The following is a 16,582-nucleotide window of genomic DNA, read 5'->3' as shown; positions in this document are numbered from 1 at the left end:
TAAATATAATAAATTTAATTTTAGCTTTATTGAATTTAATGAAATTAAATTAAATCGAATTTAAAAGTAAACTTGACACCATTAAATTAAATAGATTAGTAGTGGTAGTGCTAATTTTAGTTTAGATTAGTAGTTTAAATTAAGTAGTGGTAGTGCTAATTTTAATTTAAATTATACAATATTATATTATTCCAATAAATAAAAAAAATCAGATTTTTAAAAATAGTTAGAGATAATTATTTCGAATTTAAAATTAAGTAATATAAAATATAATATAAAATATAATATAAAATATAATAAAAAAAAAAATTCAGATTTGTAAAATTAGTTAGACATAAATACATTTACAATTAAAATGAAAATTATTTCGAATATTGGATTTAATGAAACAATTTCAAATTTAATAACAAATATTTTGAATTTAATTTCGCAGATGAATGTCGGTCGTTCTGGTCCCGGACCTTTAGACGGGAGTTTGTTGACATTACAGTCTGTGCACAGGTCTCAGGTTGTGTGGGACAACATAGAGGTAAACTCCTTCTTTAGTGCAATTTTTTTTACATTTGTATGAGTCTGTAGCCTATAGGGACTAATATTTTGTGCACTACAATTATTTCAGCCACCCCCTGATTTCAGATTGAGGACAAACTTTGGGGAGTATTGGAAGGCAGTTCGAGCCCACAGACCGCATCAGATGATCATGGATGCAATCAGGGATTTAGGATTTGATTGCATATTTAGGCTGGGACAGTTCAAGCACGACAGGGGTTTGATTACAGCCTTTATTGAGAGATGGCGTGGAGAGACGCACACCTTCCACCTGCCGTTCGGAGAGGCCACTATCACTCTTGAGGATGTTCATCACATTCTCGGGTTACCCACTGAGGGTGATCCACTGATCCTCCGTGGAGCGAGTAGCAGCGTGGAGGAAAGGCGCGTGCTAGTAGGCGAATTTCTTGGGCTATTACCAGAAGCCAAGGACGATGTTAACCGAGGTGGTTTAAAGATCAAATGGCTTGTGGATAACTTCGGGTCTTGTGAGCGGTTGGAGCAGTTGGATCCAGAGGATATAGGTTATGGTGTACAGCTTACCTACCATATTCGGGCGCACCTACTATGCGTTATTGGATCATTGTTCCCCCACAGCAGCGGGAACCGCGTGCAGCTTGACCTTCTATGGTTAATGAGGGACATGGACCAGCTGCGTCGGTATAGCTGGGGTAGTGCTGTTCTTGGCTTCCTATACCAGAAGCTATGTTCTTCTAGCAGGGCTAACTGTATTGATTTCTGTGGCTACGCCACATTGGTACAGGTAATACTAAACCAACCACAACTTTCTTTCTCGTCTTTATTGTTGCATTATTTATTCATCATGTGCACTTGTACTAACCTTGCCGCTAATTTTTTCGAATTATAAAATTGGGAAAATTAGTGTAGATCTCATATTTTGAATGAATTAAAAATTAGACTTGATTAGTAATTTGTTTGATAATTTATAATGGGTTTTGTTAGTTGGTATTTGGTAGTAGCTTATGTTAGTGATAATTTTAGTTTAGATTAGTAGTTGGTGATGATTGTTGTTGATTAGTAGTGGTAGTGATAATTTTAGTTTAGATTAGTAGTTGGTGATGATTATTGTATTATTTACGTTAAGAGTAGACTAAATATAATCAATTTAATTTTAGCTTTTATTGAATTTAATGAAATTAAATTAAATCGAATTTAAAAGTAAACTTGACACCATTAAATTAAATAGATTAGTAGTTGGTGATGATTGTTGTTGATTAGTAGTGGTAGTGCTAATTTTAGTTTAGATTACTAGTTTAAATTAAGTAGTGGTAGTGCCAATTTTAATTTAAATTATACAATGTTATATTATTCCAATAAATAAAAATAATCAGATTTGTAAAAATAGTTAGAGATAATTATTTCGAATTTAAAATTAAGTAATATTTATTTCTCGTCTTTATTGTTGTATTATTTATTCATCATGTGCACTTGTACTAACCTTGCCGCTAGGTGTGGATTTACGAGCGCTTTCCGTCACTAGCGCCTAGGCACAGGGGTCAACCCTTGTTCGAGTACCCGCTGGCGCTGAGGTATGTTGTCACTCCTTTTGTTGATTAACTTCAATTCATATTTGTTGCATGTATAACCTCTGAGCACTTATGCCAACTTCCACTGTAGGTGGAAGGCGCCACTTAGGCGTTGTCAGGTGCCGCATGCGCAGAGCCGCATGACACAATATGAGTTGGATGCGTTGACACCCCGACAGTTTCGATGGAGGCCATATGCTGATTTACCTGCAGAGCATCACCCGGAGGCCACTGTGTACTTGCGTTGGACGGCTCCCGCCCCCATGATGTACATGTCCTACGTCGAGTGGTGCTACACGGACAGGGTGACGAGGCAGTTTGGTTTTATGCAGGGTGTACCATATTCCTCTCCCTACCCTAATCATCAGGACCTGCACGACCACTACAACGAGCAGGTTGATTGGATGTACGCGAGGGAGCCATTTGTTGATCTTTGGGATACGCGCATGGAGCGTGCCCTCGCATCTCCTCCACTTATGCATGGCGAGGGTTGCACTGCCTCATACCTCCCATGGTTCCACAGGGTCACACGTCGAATCATCATTAACCCCTTACACTGGCCACAGCAGGAGGGTGCCTTCCAGGGAACACAGCTCTCGCCACAGGAACTGGTAAATATACATGCTTAAATATACATGCTTAAATATACATGTTCTCAGCTTGTTTTGCACACTGTTCTGACTTAAATATACATGTTTGTAAACAGGAGGAGCAGTTATCCGCTATGCAGCGTGCCATTGACCCTTATGCTCCTGATTTGGGTCTGGCAAACCATATTTTACAGGATATGGTTACTCGTGTACAGCGTCGACCTACGGAACAGGCCCCTGCCAGACCTAGGGCACGGGCTCCTGCAGGGCGTAGGGGACGACCACCAGTCACACCGGTAGTGCCCGAAGAGGGCACTTACTACACCCATGTGGGTAGCTCACACCTTGCAGGCACCTCACATTCTGCAGGTCATGATGGAGCAGGTACTTTTGAGGCTGGTGGTTGGTCTCCATTCATTCAGCCTTCTACATCTGAGGGGGTTCCATGGCCCCAAAGGAGCAGATTAGGGGATGATGAGGCACAGGACGATGAGGGTCCGTCACAGGATCACTTGTCAGAGTCATATGTATATCGTCCTGACATGTCATTCTTAGAGGATCACACACCTCCCCCATTCACCCAGGACCCGTCCTTTGGGAGCAGTACATACAGATTCGGGAGTCCACCTGTCACGTTCACGCCGATGATGTCCACCAGCGGCCAGGGTTTTACCACACCTTTACCCGCTTTTGCTGCATTTGCGGGGGATAGTAGCCCCTGGGCGTACGCACCTGTGCGTCCACCGAGAGCAGCAGCACAGCCGTCGGAGGTTGAGGATGAGTCTGACGATGAGGAGCCATCCGAGCATGAGCAGAGACAGCAGCCACCTAGAGCTGCGAAGGGGAAGGGTCGTAGATGTCACACTGGAAGTCACTTCTTCGGGCATACGAAGAAGTAGGCTTTTTGGCTTCCCCTCGTATGTACTTTGTTTATGTGTATGCACTTTTATTATGCATTTGATAATGCATTATGTTTATCTTTATGTACTTTTATTCGGGTAGAACGGTTTATGTACTTTTATTATGTTTATGTTTTTTGTTCACTCATATTGTTCTATAATGTTAGCACTTTCCGTTTACATGATAACATAACAAATGACATAACATAATAAATGAGGCTCCTTCAAATTTCTAACCACCCTAAACAACTTCTTTACAAAACTAACCACCTTTTTTTTAAAATACTAGCTTATAGGCCGTGCAAGGCACGAGAGCTTTTTAATTATTTAGAAATTTTTTAAATATATTTTAAATGGTGTGGAAAAATTTAATTTATAAATAATAAATTAAAATTTTCAATTAAATAAAATTTGAAAAAAAAATTCAATTTTTTTTAAAATACTAGCAAAATAATCACGATAGAAAAAACAGATAATCGAGCGTATAGAACAGGTAGTTGCGTGTTAAACATCCAAAACGGTGAGTCACAAGATCCAAATGGGCAAGTCAAGTAGTATGATAATTGAGTTTGTGGTAATTAAAAAAGCGAGGAGTGTAAACGCAAGTGATACGAGGCAAGCCCTTGTATGTTCGCCCGACTGGGGGGCGAACATGAAGTTTTCCACTATTTATAACCCCAATTTCCTAAGTAGGCTCCCTTCATACACATGTTCACTCAGCATTATTGTTGAAGAAAATAATGGAATCTCTGCCAATGTAGTGGCTCACATGGCTACAGCACCCCCCACTATGCCATTTACTTTACTTTTATCATGGTTACAGTAAGGGAATCTATGCAGTTTCACATGGCCGGAAGCATTTCACACACCTCCACCACTTTACTCACATGGGTGTACTGAACCATTAACATGGCTACAGTGCAAAGGGCAGAACACAACAATTTCACATGGCTACAGTGCAAAAGGCCACAATATCATTGCAAAAGGCCACAATAATTTCACATGGCTACAGAGGACGAATCTCTCTGCACCATTTTATCATTGCAAAGTCCAAAACATATTCAAATGGCTACAGTCATTTACTCTCTGTGCACCAAACATATTCACATGGCTACAGTCAAAGGCTACAGAGGACGAATCTCTCTGTGCACCGAAAATATTCACATGGCTACAGTGCTTTTGAACTCTATATTTGCTTTCACATTCTGAACTTATACACATAGAGACACCTGAAAAATTTCAATCTATAATTACACCCACAATGTACTCATCAAGTAGAAAGTGGTTGCTAGTAGAAAGAAATGATGATTACGAGAGTTTAAAATACAGCGATCCGAGAGAGTATTTCGCTGGTGTTCGGCGCGAGTGGGCTCATCGTCTTGAAGAATCCGACCAGTTGAGAAATGATCTTATAGCTCTAGGTGCAAAACTCCCGGCCCGTGACTCGTTAGCTATTTATCCGGAATATAGGTTCCAGGGTAGTTGGGGTGAATATCGAATGAAAGTGATTGCAGGAGTGGAGCAGATCAGGGAAGAGAACAACAGAATGTTGTTGCGCCGATGTCGTATGTACATGTATCAGTTGGCCAGAGACTCGGCAACTGCTAGCGGAAGAGAAATGTCTTTCGAAGAAGAATGTGCACTGCTTCAAAATCCAAATTACAACTCGGATTTCTACATGTCTGACGAAGACTCAACCGGTGCCAATGATTCTGATTGACAAATATCATTTGTATTTTATTCCAATAAATATAAGTACGAATAAATGCATCTTTATTATTTCTTTTGAAAACAAAATTACAACTGCTTTGCATAAGCATCAAAATTTGATTTCTCAATGACTTTTACTTTTGCAGCGTATTCTGCCGAGCTTTCTCTCAGCAAACCTATCCTTTCCTCATCCGTGATCTTTCCTTTCAAGAAGGCATCATTTATATCCCGGTCTTTTCTGTAGTGATATTCACGTAGCGGGCGACCGACTCCATGCAGAACTTCAATATGGGTCTCATCCTTAGTCGGCACCCAGTGTTTGCCCTGTCTCGCTTCTCGATACTCCAACAACCGCATCTCCGTAGCAAACTTCATCTTCTCCGCATCCCTTTCCATGGCAATTGAAACAAGTCTTCTCGTTTTTGTACAACTCCATTCTTCCATCCCGTCGTCAAGCTTTCTAGATTGTTTCTGCTTGTCCATGAGATGTTTTTAGTATGAGCAGATGAGAAGTTCGAGTATGTGTATGGCCTTAGTTCTAACTATATATAAACAAATTTACTCAATTATCACTTCAACTGATGACTAATCAATAAAATAATATCAATTCAATATTTACAAAACAACCCATTATATGTTCGCCCTCTCTTCGGGCGAACATAACTAATTAGCTTCTTTCAAATTATGCGATCAAATTATGTTCCAAAACATGGTTTTTAGGCCCCGAAAACCGGGTCCGGAAAGTCATTCTTAGTAAAACTGGCATATTTTGGTCATTTTCACGCATTACAAAAGTACACTTGTTTACGTTGATTTTTGTTAACCAACAAAATTGGGGGTGAAAGCACTCCAAATTATGATTTTTCGACCCCAGAAAATGGTCATAAAAGTCATTTTTCGACTCAAATTAGCTTATTTTTTGGCGTTTTGACGCATTTACAAAACTCCCTTCCCTATATTTTTTGATGAAATTTTTTGCTTCCCATCCAAATAGGGTGTGAAGACTATGGTAGGAAAAAATTTCATGAAGAAATGGTATCCGAAAATATGTTTTTTTGACTCGTGAAAGTGGTCTGAAAAATCAATATATTCGTGGAAAATGGTAGTTCTTTGCATTTTCAAGAATTTCAAAAAATGCCCTTATCCTATTAAAAAACGATCAAATTATGTTCCAAAACATGATTACAAAACTACACTTGATTTTTCGACCCCAGAAAATGGTCATAAAAGTCATTTTTCGACTCAAATTAGCTTATTTTTTGGCGTTTTGACGCATTTACAAAACTCCCTTCCCTATATTTTTTGATGAAATTTTTTGGCGTTTTGATGAAATGTTTCAACGTGGTGGGCGTTAGCCCTCTCAGTATTGGTTTCCAACATTCTCCTAGCTCGCAGGCAGAGTTCATGACCTTCTTGCATGCTTTCTAGAGCAGCGTTTCTCTCCTTGTTCACCGTCCTTACAGTTTTGTAAAAGAGGAATTCCATCATTGCGGTGACCGGTAGGAAGCGAGCTTGTCGAATGTTGCCATTGAAACTCTCCGTCACGTTGGTAGTGGCCTGGCCGTAACGAGCGTGGCCTGTGTCATGACAGATGGTCCACAAGGCAGGATTTATCTCCCGCAAATATGTCACCGCTTGGTGAGAAATGCGGGCAATATGTTTCATGTAAGCCTCGTGCTTGCTTATTTGTGGTGTTCGGCCTGCTAGCCACATGAACATCTTCAAGTCATTCCCCGGGTGATGTTTGGAGAAGTTGCTTCTCACATGGTGGAGGCAGTATCTGTGAACACCAAAAGGTTCAGTGAAGCCGTTGCGCTCGTCATTCACTGCAGCGAGGATCCCGGGGGAACGGTCCGATATAATACAAACGCCAAGTCTCTCTCGGCATACATGTATTCGTAGAAGGCGTAGGAACCAGGACCAGTTCTCCGTAGTCTCCTCATCCACGAGGGCAAAACAGATTGGATATTGGTGGTTGTTAGCGTCCACTCCCACCGCAACCAGCAACTTTCCATTGTACTTTCCCTTGAGGAATGTACCATCAATTGAAATGACTGGGCGAGCGTGCTGCCAGCCATCAATGATCGCCTTCAGACACCAGAATGCGCGAACAAATACAGATTTGCCAGTCTCAGTTTGATGTGGAACCGCATCAATCTCCATTACGCTCCCTGGATTTGTACTTGCCATGACAGAGAGGAACCGTGGTAACTCATTATAGGTAGTCTGCCAATTGCCATAAAGGGTCTCCATTGCAGCCATCTTCCCCCTCCACGCTTTGCTGTAACTAACAATGTGCTGGAACTCATCGTTCACCATTGTTATAATGTTTGTTACCCTAAGATTTGGGGTTTGTGAAATCTGTTGAAACGAACAAGTATTAACAATCAAAAGGACAAAAAATCAGTGTCAATAAGAGACAATAGGTTGTGCGACTTACGTGTGGAGCAACCAGTGACCCTATCATTTTTGCTGAAATCTTCTTATGATCCTGTGTCGGCCTATCCAACAAGCACGTGTGTGTCTCAGGACATTCTGTGATTTCAAACATACCGTGCTGCTTTTTCTTCGCCGCCCTTAACTTCCACTTACAATCATAGACTGTACACTTGACTTTGTATTTTTGCGTAGTGCTTTTTTGCACAACAAAGTTCCGATTCATTTTAATATGTGCCTCCTTAACCGCCGAGATTAGAACCTCTTTGTTACGAAACATGGCTCCGACGCCTAACTCATCAACGGATGGATTGAACCCGTGGGACATGATAGTGTCCACATTGGACACTATCTCAGTCTCGTACTGCTGAGATCCAAACCATGCAGCCCTTGGTACATAAACAGACATATCGCGCGTCTGCAACGAGGTATTCCCCTCTCGGACTTCATCCGAGTCGGCTTCTGAAAAGTCTTCAGATTCTTCCTCAACCTCTTCGTCTGACAGATTCCAATCCGAATCGTCACTTGTAGTTAATGCTCTTTCCGTGGCATTTTCTTCATCTTCTTCGTCCCCGTGAAGTGCAAGATTCACAGCTGCACTTCTGTCTCGCGTTTGACGAGGCTGCGACAATTGTATGTCCTCCTCAGCAACTTCTGTATGCCCTACGGTCCCGTAGTTGTAGCCACTTTGGAATACGCTATTTGACCATCCGGCCATAGACCCCAACTCGCTTCCTCCATAGTCGCCACCGTAACCCCCACCACAGTTTCCTGCATAGTTCCCATCATATTGTTGGCTATCAAGTAATGTATGCGACTGCCCAGATTGTTGGGTCCATGGGGCTTGATAGGGTTGGCTTTGCTGAGCAACACTCTCAGCTTCAACAAACATCCATACGTCTCCCATCCCATACAAAAATCGTCCGGGGATGCTTAGCATCCTCCTCACATCGTCGTCCGACCTAATGGACTTTACAAAATATCCTGTTACGAGGTTACCGACACCAAGTCTAGGATATTTGAAACTGAGTTTCAAATTCCAGTGATGCCTACTTATGTTCATAACCTCATACACAATATCGTGTAACTCTTCCAATGTAGTGCCGAATTCGATAAACCTCATCTCTTTTGGATCAGCCGTATAGATAACATCGTTATCTTGCTTCACGATTTCACCGCCCCAGAAGATGTTCACGTTTACGTAGCTTGCCATTTTTGTGGTTGTGTGTTTTTGGGTGTTTGTGTGCTTCTCTAATTTTTGAAGAGTTTCAAACTGGGTTTGCTGTGTTTAGATGTGATTCAATATGCATGGAGAGCTGCAACATATAAAGAGAAGCCTACTGTGCATGAATAGTAGGCTAGCTAGTTGAATAATTGGTGCTTCACAAGTGTAATAATGCATAGGAGGTGACTATACGTATACTGTGCATGAGCAGGAGGAGTTATAATTGCTCCTTTGATAAAAGGGGTTTCAAGCACTCGTACGAAACAGAAGCATTTACAAAAACTTATTGCTTATGGTGTTAAAGCAATAAATAAACGGGATAAATAAACGGAATAAAAACTTCTCCTATTTATTTTTATTTAAATCAAATAAAACAATCAAAAAATTAAAAATAAATAGTTGATAAAATTTTAAAAATCTAAAAATATTAGCAAATATTTTTCTAATGAGCCGTAGTCGTATCTGATAATGCAGAGGTTCACATGATCAACAGTAGGGCATAAATTAAAGGTTCTGCAAAAAGAAAAGCTGCAGTTCACTAGTAATGCATTATTTTCAAGGGGAATCAATGAATCCTTCAATAACATATCAAACTGCAAGGACTTGTCATATCAAACTTTAAATATGAGTAGTCTACTCGCCCCTTTAAATTGCAGTTACTGTTCTTCTGTGCATGCATTACAAGTTTGACTGAAAAAGATACAAGAGGTTCTGCAAAAAGACATGGTTCACATGTGTACAGCAATAAGCATGACATGATAGCTTGACAACACACTCCAACTCTACAGTAATATGCATGCTTTGTATAAAGTACCTGCAAAAGAAAGCTGAAGAAAATTTCAAGATACCCTAGACAAAAATGCAGCAGAGACTTGTCATTTCGAAATTTTAAACATGCAAGAAGAGCAGTGCAGGGAGTTGCCATAATACAAATTTTGAATTATGTCATAACTGCAACTACTTTTGAATATACATAATATTACAACAATAATTCAATGTGGAGCTGTCCTATAAATATGTTCTCCCCCATACATTCAACACATACACTTCACTCAATTTGAGTCAATTTGGAAATGAGTCACTCAATTGATACATTTGGACGAAACGAGTCACCAACGTGATATTTATCCCATAAATAAACTTAAAGGAAACAGAAGCATTACATAAACTTAAACGAAACAAAAGCATTACATAAACTGAATTTACATAAACTTAAAGAAAATTACATATTGTTTTCAAATGAGAACATGACATAAGTTCTCAATCCTTGGTGATGTCCACAATATAGTCGGAACCATATTCTTCGGTTTCATCATCATCGTCCTCAGCGTCAACATCTCCCCAAATTGCCCAATAATCAGCTTCATCACGTGCATCAAGTTTAGCCTGCAATGCATCGCATTCTTGCTCAATTCCAGCCATGTATCGATTGTAGCGATCATCAGAAAATGCAACACCCAACGGACGAAGTCTGTCTTCTAAAAGTTTATCAACTTCAGGATAACGTCTGCCCTCATCCTCAACCTCCTGCTCTGTCGGCACCCAATCTTTGCCGTTTCGAGCTCTCCTAGTAGAAAACTTACGTTGCAAATAGTACGCATGATCCCGCTTGATCTCCAACGTCTGTGGTGGTTTGCTTTTAGGAGCTAATGCAGGTCGTTGGTTGTTTAGGTTGCTGCGCATCCCTCCCAACAATAGCTCCGGTTGTTGTCTTCTCTGTTGTTGCCGTTGCAGGCGTTTTTCGTATCCGGGGGACATTGGCCTTTTACCCTTTTCCATCTTGGTGCAGTTGAAGTAATGAAAGAAATATTGTTTTCGATGTATTTTCGTAGTTGAAATGTTGAAATTGAGTTCAATTTATAAGGCAACTGGCCAAGGAATTAATGTTAGGCAAAAATTCTTAGTAATTGGTGCATGGAGACCTGCAACATATAAAGAGAAACATACTGTGCATGAATAGTAGGCTAGCTAGTTGAATAATTGGTGCTTCACAAGTGTAATAATGCATAGGAGGTGACTATACGTATACTGTGCATGAGCAGGAGGAGTTATAATTGCTCCTTTGATAAAAGGGGTTTCAAGCACTTGTACGAAACAGAAGCATTTACATAAACTTATTGCTTATGGTGTTAAAGCAATAAATAAACGGGATAAATAAACGGAATAAAAACTTCTCCTATTTATTTTTATTTAAATCAAATAAAACAATCAAAAAATTAAAAATAAATAGTTGATAAAATTTTAAAAATCTAAAAATATTAGCAAAAATAGTAGGACTCGGAATCTTTCATTTTGGATGTAATACCATTCATAAAAAATGTGTGAAACTCAATATATAATATTTTCAAAATTTCCACTAACGATAGAGTAATATTTTTGATACAAATTTTTCTAATGAGAACAGTCGTATCTTATAATGCAGAGGTTCACATGATCAACAGTAGGGCATAAATTAAAGGTTCTGCAAAAAAAAAAGCTGCAGGTCACTAGTAATGCATTATTTTCAAGGGGGATCAATGAATTACAACTTTGACTGAAAAAGATACAAGAGGTTCTGCAAAAAGACATGGTTCACATGTGTACAGCAATAAGCATGACATGATAGCTTGACAACACACTCCAACTCTACAGTAATATGCATGCTTTGTATAAAGTACCTGCAAAAGAAAGCTGAAGAAAATTTCAAGATACCCTAGACAAAAATGCAGCAGAGACTTGTCATTTCGAAATTTTAAACATGCAAGAAGAGCAGTGCAGGGAGTTGCCATAATACAAATTTTTAATTATGTCATAACTGCAACTACTTTTGAATATACATAATATTACAACAATAATTCAATGTGGAGCTGTCCTATAAATATGTTCTCCCCCATACATTCAACACATACACTTCACTCATTTTATTGTTTGTCATTGCAACACTTCTTCTTTTAATCACTTCAATCACCCCAAAATGGATAAGGGCAAGGCACCAATGACCCCCGGCTATGAAAAACGCCTAAAAAAACAAGAGAGAAGACAACCGGAGCTATTGTTGGGAGGAATGCGCAGCAACCAGAACAACCAACAACCGGTCGTGCAACAAAAGCGTCGCCCACCAATGGGACGGATGGCGACGAATCAGCATCCAGGGGGGGCTCCAATGAGCCTTAAAGAGGAGATCTTACAGGAGAAACGTCGCCAGGCCGAAGAGCACGCTCGAGAGCTGGCCCAGATGAAATTCAACAACTCTTGCCGCAAGTTTACTACTAGGAGAATCCGAAAGGGCAAAGATTGGGTGCCGACATATCAGGAGGTATTAGACGAGTCCGAACGTTATCCTGAAGTTCAACAACTTTATTTTGACAGACTTCGTCGGTTGGGTATCCCATTTTCTGATGCTCGCTACAATCGATACATGGCTGGAATTACGAAAGAATGTGATGCACTGCAGAAGAAACTTGATGCACGTGAAGAAGCTGAATTTTGGGAAGTATGGGGAGATGTGCCAAATTTTCTTTATGATTGCAATGAAAAGCATACCTCGGTGGCCGCTGATGCTGAAGATGATGATGAAGATTATGATTCCGACTATTATGTCGACATAACTCAGGATTGAGAATATTAAAGACCTCGAACTTATCAAATGTACTTTTATTTGCAGTTTTTATTTTTGCAAATCGGAATGATATGAGCAATATCTATTTATATTAACCTAAACAAAATTATTCATATTACCGAAAAAACCACATATTTTAGTGCTTATTTTTTATTATTGTTAATCCAAGCATTACATAAACTGAGGGATGTGTAATTTAAAGGAAACACAAGCATTACATAAAATTAAAAGAACACAAGCATTACATAAAATTAAAAGAACACAAGCATTACATAAAGTGAAAATAAAATTACATTTGATTAAAATAATTCAAATATTTGAAATGACAAGTCTCTGCAGTTCTTGTATCTTTTTGAGTCAAACTTGTAATGCAGTAGAACAGTAGCTGCAATTTAAAGGGGTGAGTAGACAACTCATAATTAAAGTTTGATATGACAAGTCCTTGCAGTTTGATATGTTATTGAAGGATGCAGTTATTCCCCTTCAAAATAATGCATTTACAAGTGGCTAAAAATCTTTCCGGATCTGATTATAATTTTGGATTTTACAAGTCCTTTGGCTTTAAGTCTAATGCAGCCTTACTTTCTGCAGAACCTTTACTTTATGACATACTGTTCATCATGTGAACCTCTGCATTATGAGATACTACTGTTGATCATGTGAATATCAGCATTATGGGATACAACTGTTGATCATGTGAATATCAGCATTATTTCGTTGCAATGTTATGCTGTGCCTATAAATAGGTTCACATACAATATGCACAATGCACACACAACCATAGACCTCACAGAAGATATAGTTCATCATAAATCATGAGTTACACACCAGGTGATCTGTTTGTTGCCATGGGTAGAAAATGGTGGTGTGATGATGACTTTACCTACTCTTTAAACCCTAATTTACGATACTCCCCTCAGTCGATTACCACCATGTTGAATGAGTGGGAGTGGCGTGTGCGTAGGCATGAAGTGTGCATGGAACGTTGTGCACTAGCTGGGATTCCGATTCCTAAACGAAGGGCTCGTACTATGCCTCGAGAAACGCCGCAGCAGCTGGAGGCCGCCCTCTTCAGAGGGAGAGAAGAGGAGAATCGCATGAATCTGCGACTGCATCGTCAGAGTCTATACGATGATGCTAGGATGTTTCGGGAAGAAGGGGACCGGTTTAAGGAACAACAATACCTTGCATTGGTCACCACTCCGGATTATTATTCTGATAGTGTAATGTCGTCCGAGGACGATTAAGTGGTCTGTAGTTTCGTCGTGATTTGTTTTCTGCTTTTCAATTTAAGTCGTGTTATCGTTGTTTGTTTTAATATCTTCTATGAATAAAATTGCTGTGTTTGATCAAATGCATTCGGGACAAGATATTACATGACGTTTTCGGATTAACAAAAATAAAACAATAACAATATTATTTATCTTTTATGAGCTTAAATATGAACTTAAATATTAAAATATTATATTTTAATATAAAATAATTTTGTAATAATATATCATTATATAATATAATATTATAAAATATAATAATATAAATTATCACAATTTTCCCTTTTTTTGAATTTTTTATAAATTAAATAAACGAACTGAAAAGTGAAGAATTTTTGAGCAAACGAACAAAAAATTTCCCCTACTATGTTCGCCCGTGGGGGGGGCGAACATATAAGGAAAATTCTTTGTTGTTCGCCCCTGGGAGGGGCCTCCAGCAAAAATATTTTGTGTGGTGTTCGCCCCTGGATGATTATGAATTAGGGTGGTTAGTTTTGTGAAGTGAAAAAAAAGGTGGTTAGTTTTGTAAAGATTTTGTTCCGGGTGGTTAGTAATTTGAAGGAGCCGATATAGTGCGTGTGTCAATACGGAGTTGTTTTACTTCGCTGTTATTTCATCACCACTTTATCTTGTTTCATTTTCTGTGATGAAATTAATTAAACTTTTATCAAACGTCAAACATATAAGATGTTATAATAATTAATTTATTAAATTTACTCAAAAAAATAAATTAATTTATTAAATATTTTTGAACATGAAAATAAAGAAAATGAGGGAATCAACATGGGCCTGGTTCCTCTGGACCAAAAGCTTTTTTTTTATCTATTACTAAATTGGCCTTTTTTTTATCTATTACTAAATTAAACTGAAAACTAGAAGAAGTAGATCTACTTCTTCTAGTTTTCGGTTGTTGCCGTCTAATTAAATACGAGCACTGAAAATATCTTGTAAGAAAATCGACTAACCAAAAGATTGATACATAAAATGAGTATAATTTAGAAAAATAGTGTACATAGTTAATTTTATATTATTATTTTTGATGAATAAAGAATTGAAAAGGAATCCTCAAAAGTGTAAAGAAATGAAATGATTGCACTGAGTATTTAATTTATTTTAAATTATATATTTAATTTATTTTTTAAAACTTTAATTATAATCTAAAAATATATTAATTTTAGTTATTTTTTTTTGACAAAAATTTTAGTTATGATTTAATCAGCACAATTTTTTTTTTAACAATCTATTGGAGAGGTGAGCATTTGACCATTTGCAACTTCTATCCGGCGAACTCAAAAAACGTGCAACACAAGCTTTTGACGAGGCGAAGTTTACATGGCCTCAACTATAAGCAAAATTGTCTTTTAAATATGTTGCTTATGATGGGTGCGCCGCCGATTCAAAACCCGAGTCCGTCGATTAGAAGCTGAAAATCAAATTTTTTTTTTATAAGCAGGAAATTCATTAATACGAGTATTGGATAAAATATATATTGCAGCCTGAGCTATAACTTGCAAGCTGAAAATCAACTTTATTTGTATGGTTTATATATCAAATTTAGTTGTTTGTGTTTGATTTTATAAATATATATAATATAATTATATTAATAACTAAATTATTATAATTTATTATTATATTATTATGTTTATATCAACTGATAATAATTTATCTTAATAAATTAAAAAATTTATTCCTTATAAATAATCTATATAATTTATAAGTATATATTTATTTTATGTAAGGTAAGCACCCGACAAATTCCAAATGTTTTGGGTTATTTCTATAATTCTATTCCTCGATTGGATGTGAATCTCAGCTACTTGTTGTCCGGAAAGACTGAATGAGTGACGTGTATTTTGTATTTGTGGAATCAACTGGTATACTGATCCGGTTTGGATCAGATAAAAGCAAAGTACTAAAAATATATGAGCAGGTAAGAACTCGAATTTTATATTAAATATATATTATTTCTATGATTTCCTATTGCGATAATATTCTAGTAAATAGATAGGCCGGTGTGAGTTATATTTGGTGCTAATTAGTAAAGTTAAAATCCATATTCGACTCCTGACAAAAAAAAAATTGATATTCGACTATATTAGCAATATCACATATTGACTAAGTTTTTCGGTAAGAGAAATGTATTGAGAAACTCTTTATATTCATTGTAATTCTTATTTATGATATATATATGATTAAGGATTTGAGTAAAGATTTTACAAAATTAATTAAAATATTTTGAAATTAACGAGCCACCATGTATTACAATCCCTGAACAGATAAACTCACATGGAAAATGTATATAAGGAGAGAAACATGTAGAAAGGTGATAAGATTGGGTGGACTATTTATTAAAATGGAATGATAAAGAAGGGAACAGGGATAGTATATGGACTAGGTGAAAACGTGTGGGAACAAGTGTACAAGAACTGGTCCTCCACCAAGCTTTTTCCTTCATATACAATTAATCACTTAGAATAGAACAAACAGAAATTACCACTGTGATTGCTCGAAAAGAATTGTAGCCTTTTAAGAACCAGACAGTTTTTCTTAACAAATCATCATACAGACGCACGCAATAATTAATATATTACACGTGTAAAGCGAATGAGTTTTATACTACACATACCGCAGAAACTTAAAATTTTGATAAGATCGATCATGCGTTATCTTAAATATTTGACATAAAGATGTGCTATAGCCTATATTATTATACGTATTGCAATTCACAATCTGAACTTCTCTTTTCTTATTTTCTGT

At 37.6% G+C, this 16,582-nt stretch overlaps 2 protein-coding genes across 2 annotated transcripts in view; both read left to right on the top strand.

The window, feature by feature from the left end:
* LOC108209902 (large ribosomal subunit protein eL42) overlaps positions 1-16,582 on the top strand; it is a 91,850-nt gene that overhangs the window by 62,880 nt on the left and 12,388 nt on the right. The window lies entirely within an intron of this gene.
* Positions 431-3,737, top strand: LOC108221965 (protein MAIN-LIKE 1-like). Its single transcript, XM_017395840.2, has 5 exons — positions 431-529; positions 620-1,312; positions 2,020-2,099; positions 2,188-2,707; positions 2,803-3,737. The coding sequence occupies exons 1-5, from the start codon at positions 434-436 to the stop codon at positions 3,583-3,585; spliced, it is 2,172 nt and encodes a 723-aa protein (XP_017251329.2). The 5' UTR covers positions 431-433; the 3' UTR covers positions 3,586-3,737.

The sequence above is a fragment of the Daucus carota genome, chromosome 1 (genome assembly GCF_001625215.2).
Source record: "Daucus carota subsp. sativus chromosome 1, DH1 v3.0, whole genome shotgun sequence".
Taxonomy (NCBI): domain Eukaryota; kingdom Viridiplantae; phylum Streptophyta; class Magnoliopsida; order Apiales; family Apiaceae; genus Daucus; species Daucus carota.
The sequence above is the reverse complement of the archived record's forward strand: the minus strand, read 5'-3'. Positions and strand labels throughout refer to the sequence as shown.

Bases quoted from the DNA above. Each gene is read 5' to 3' on its own strand.
- LOC108221965 (XM_017395840.2), top strand. From the start codon at position 434: ATGAATGTCGGTCGTTCTGGTCCCGGACCTTTAGACGGGAGTTTGTTG. The intron at 1,313-2,019 runs GTAATACTAAAC...CCTTGCCGCTAG, and splicing joins GCTACGCCACATTGGTACAG to GTGTGGATTTACGAGCGCTT. The intron at 2,100-2,187 runs GTATGTTGTCAC...CTTCCACTGTAG, and splicing joins GAGTACCCGCTGGCGCTGAG to GTGGAAGGCGCCACTTAGGC.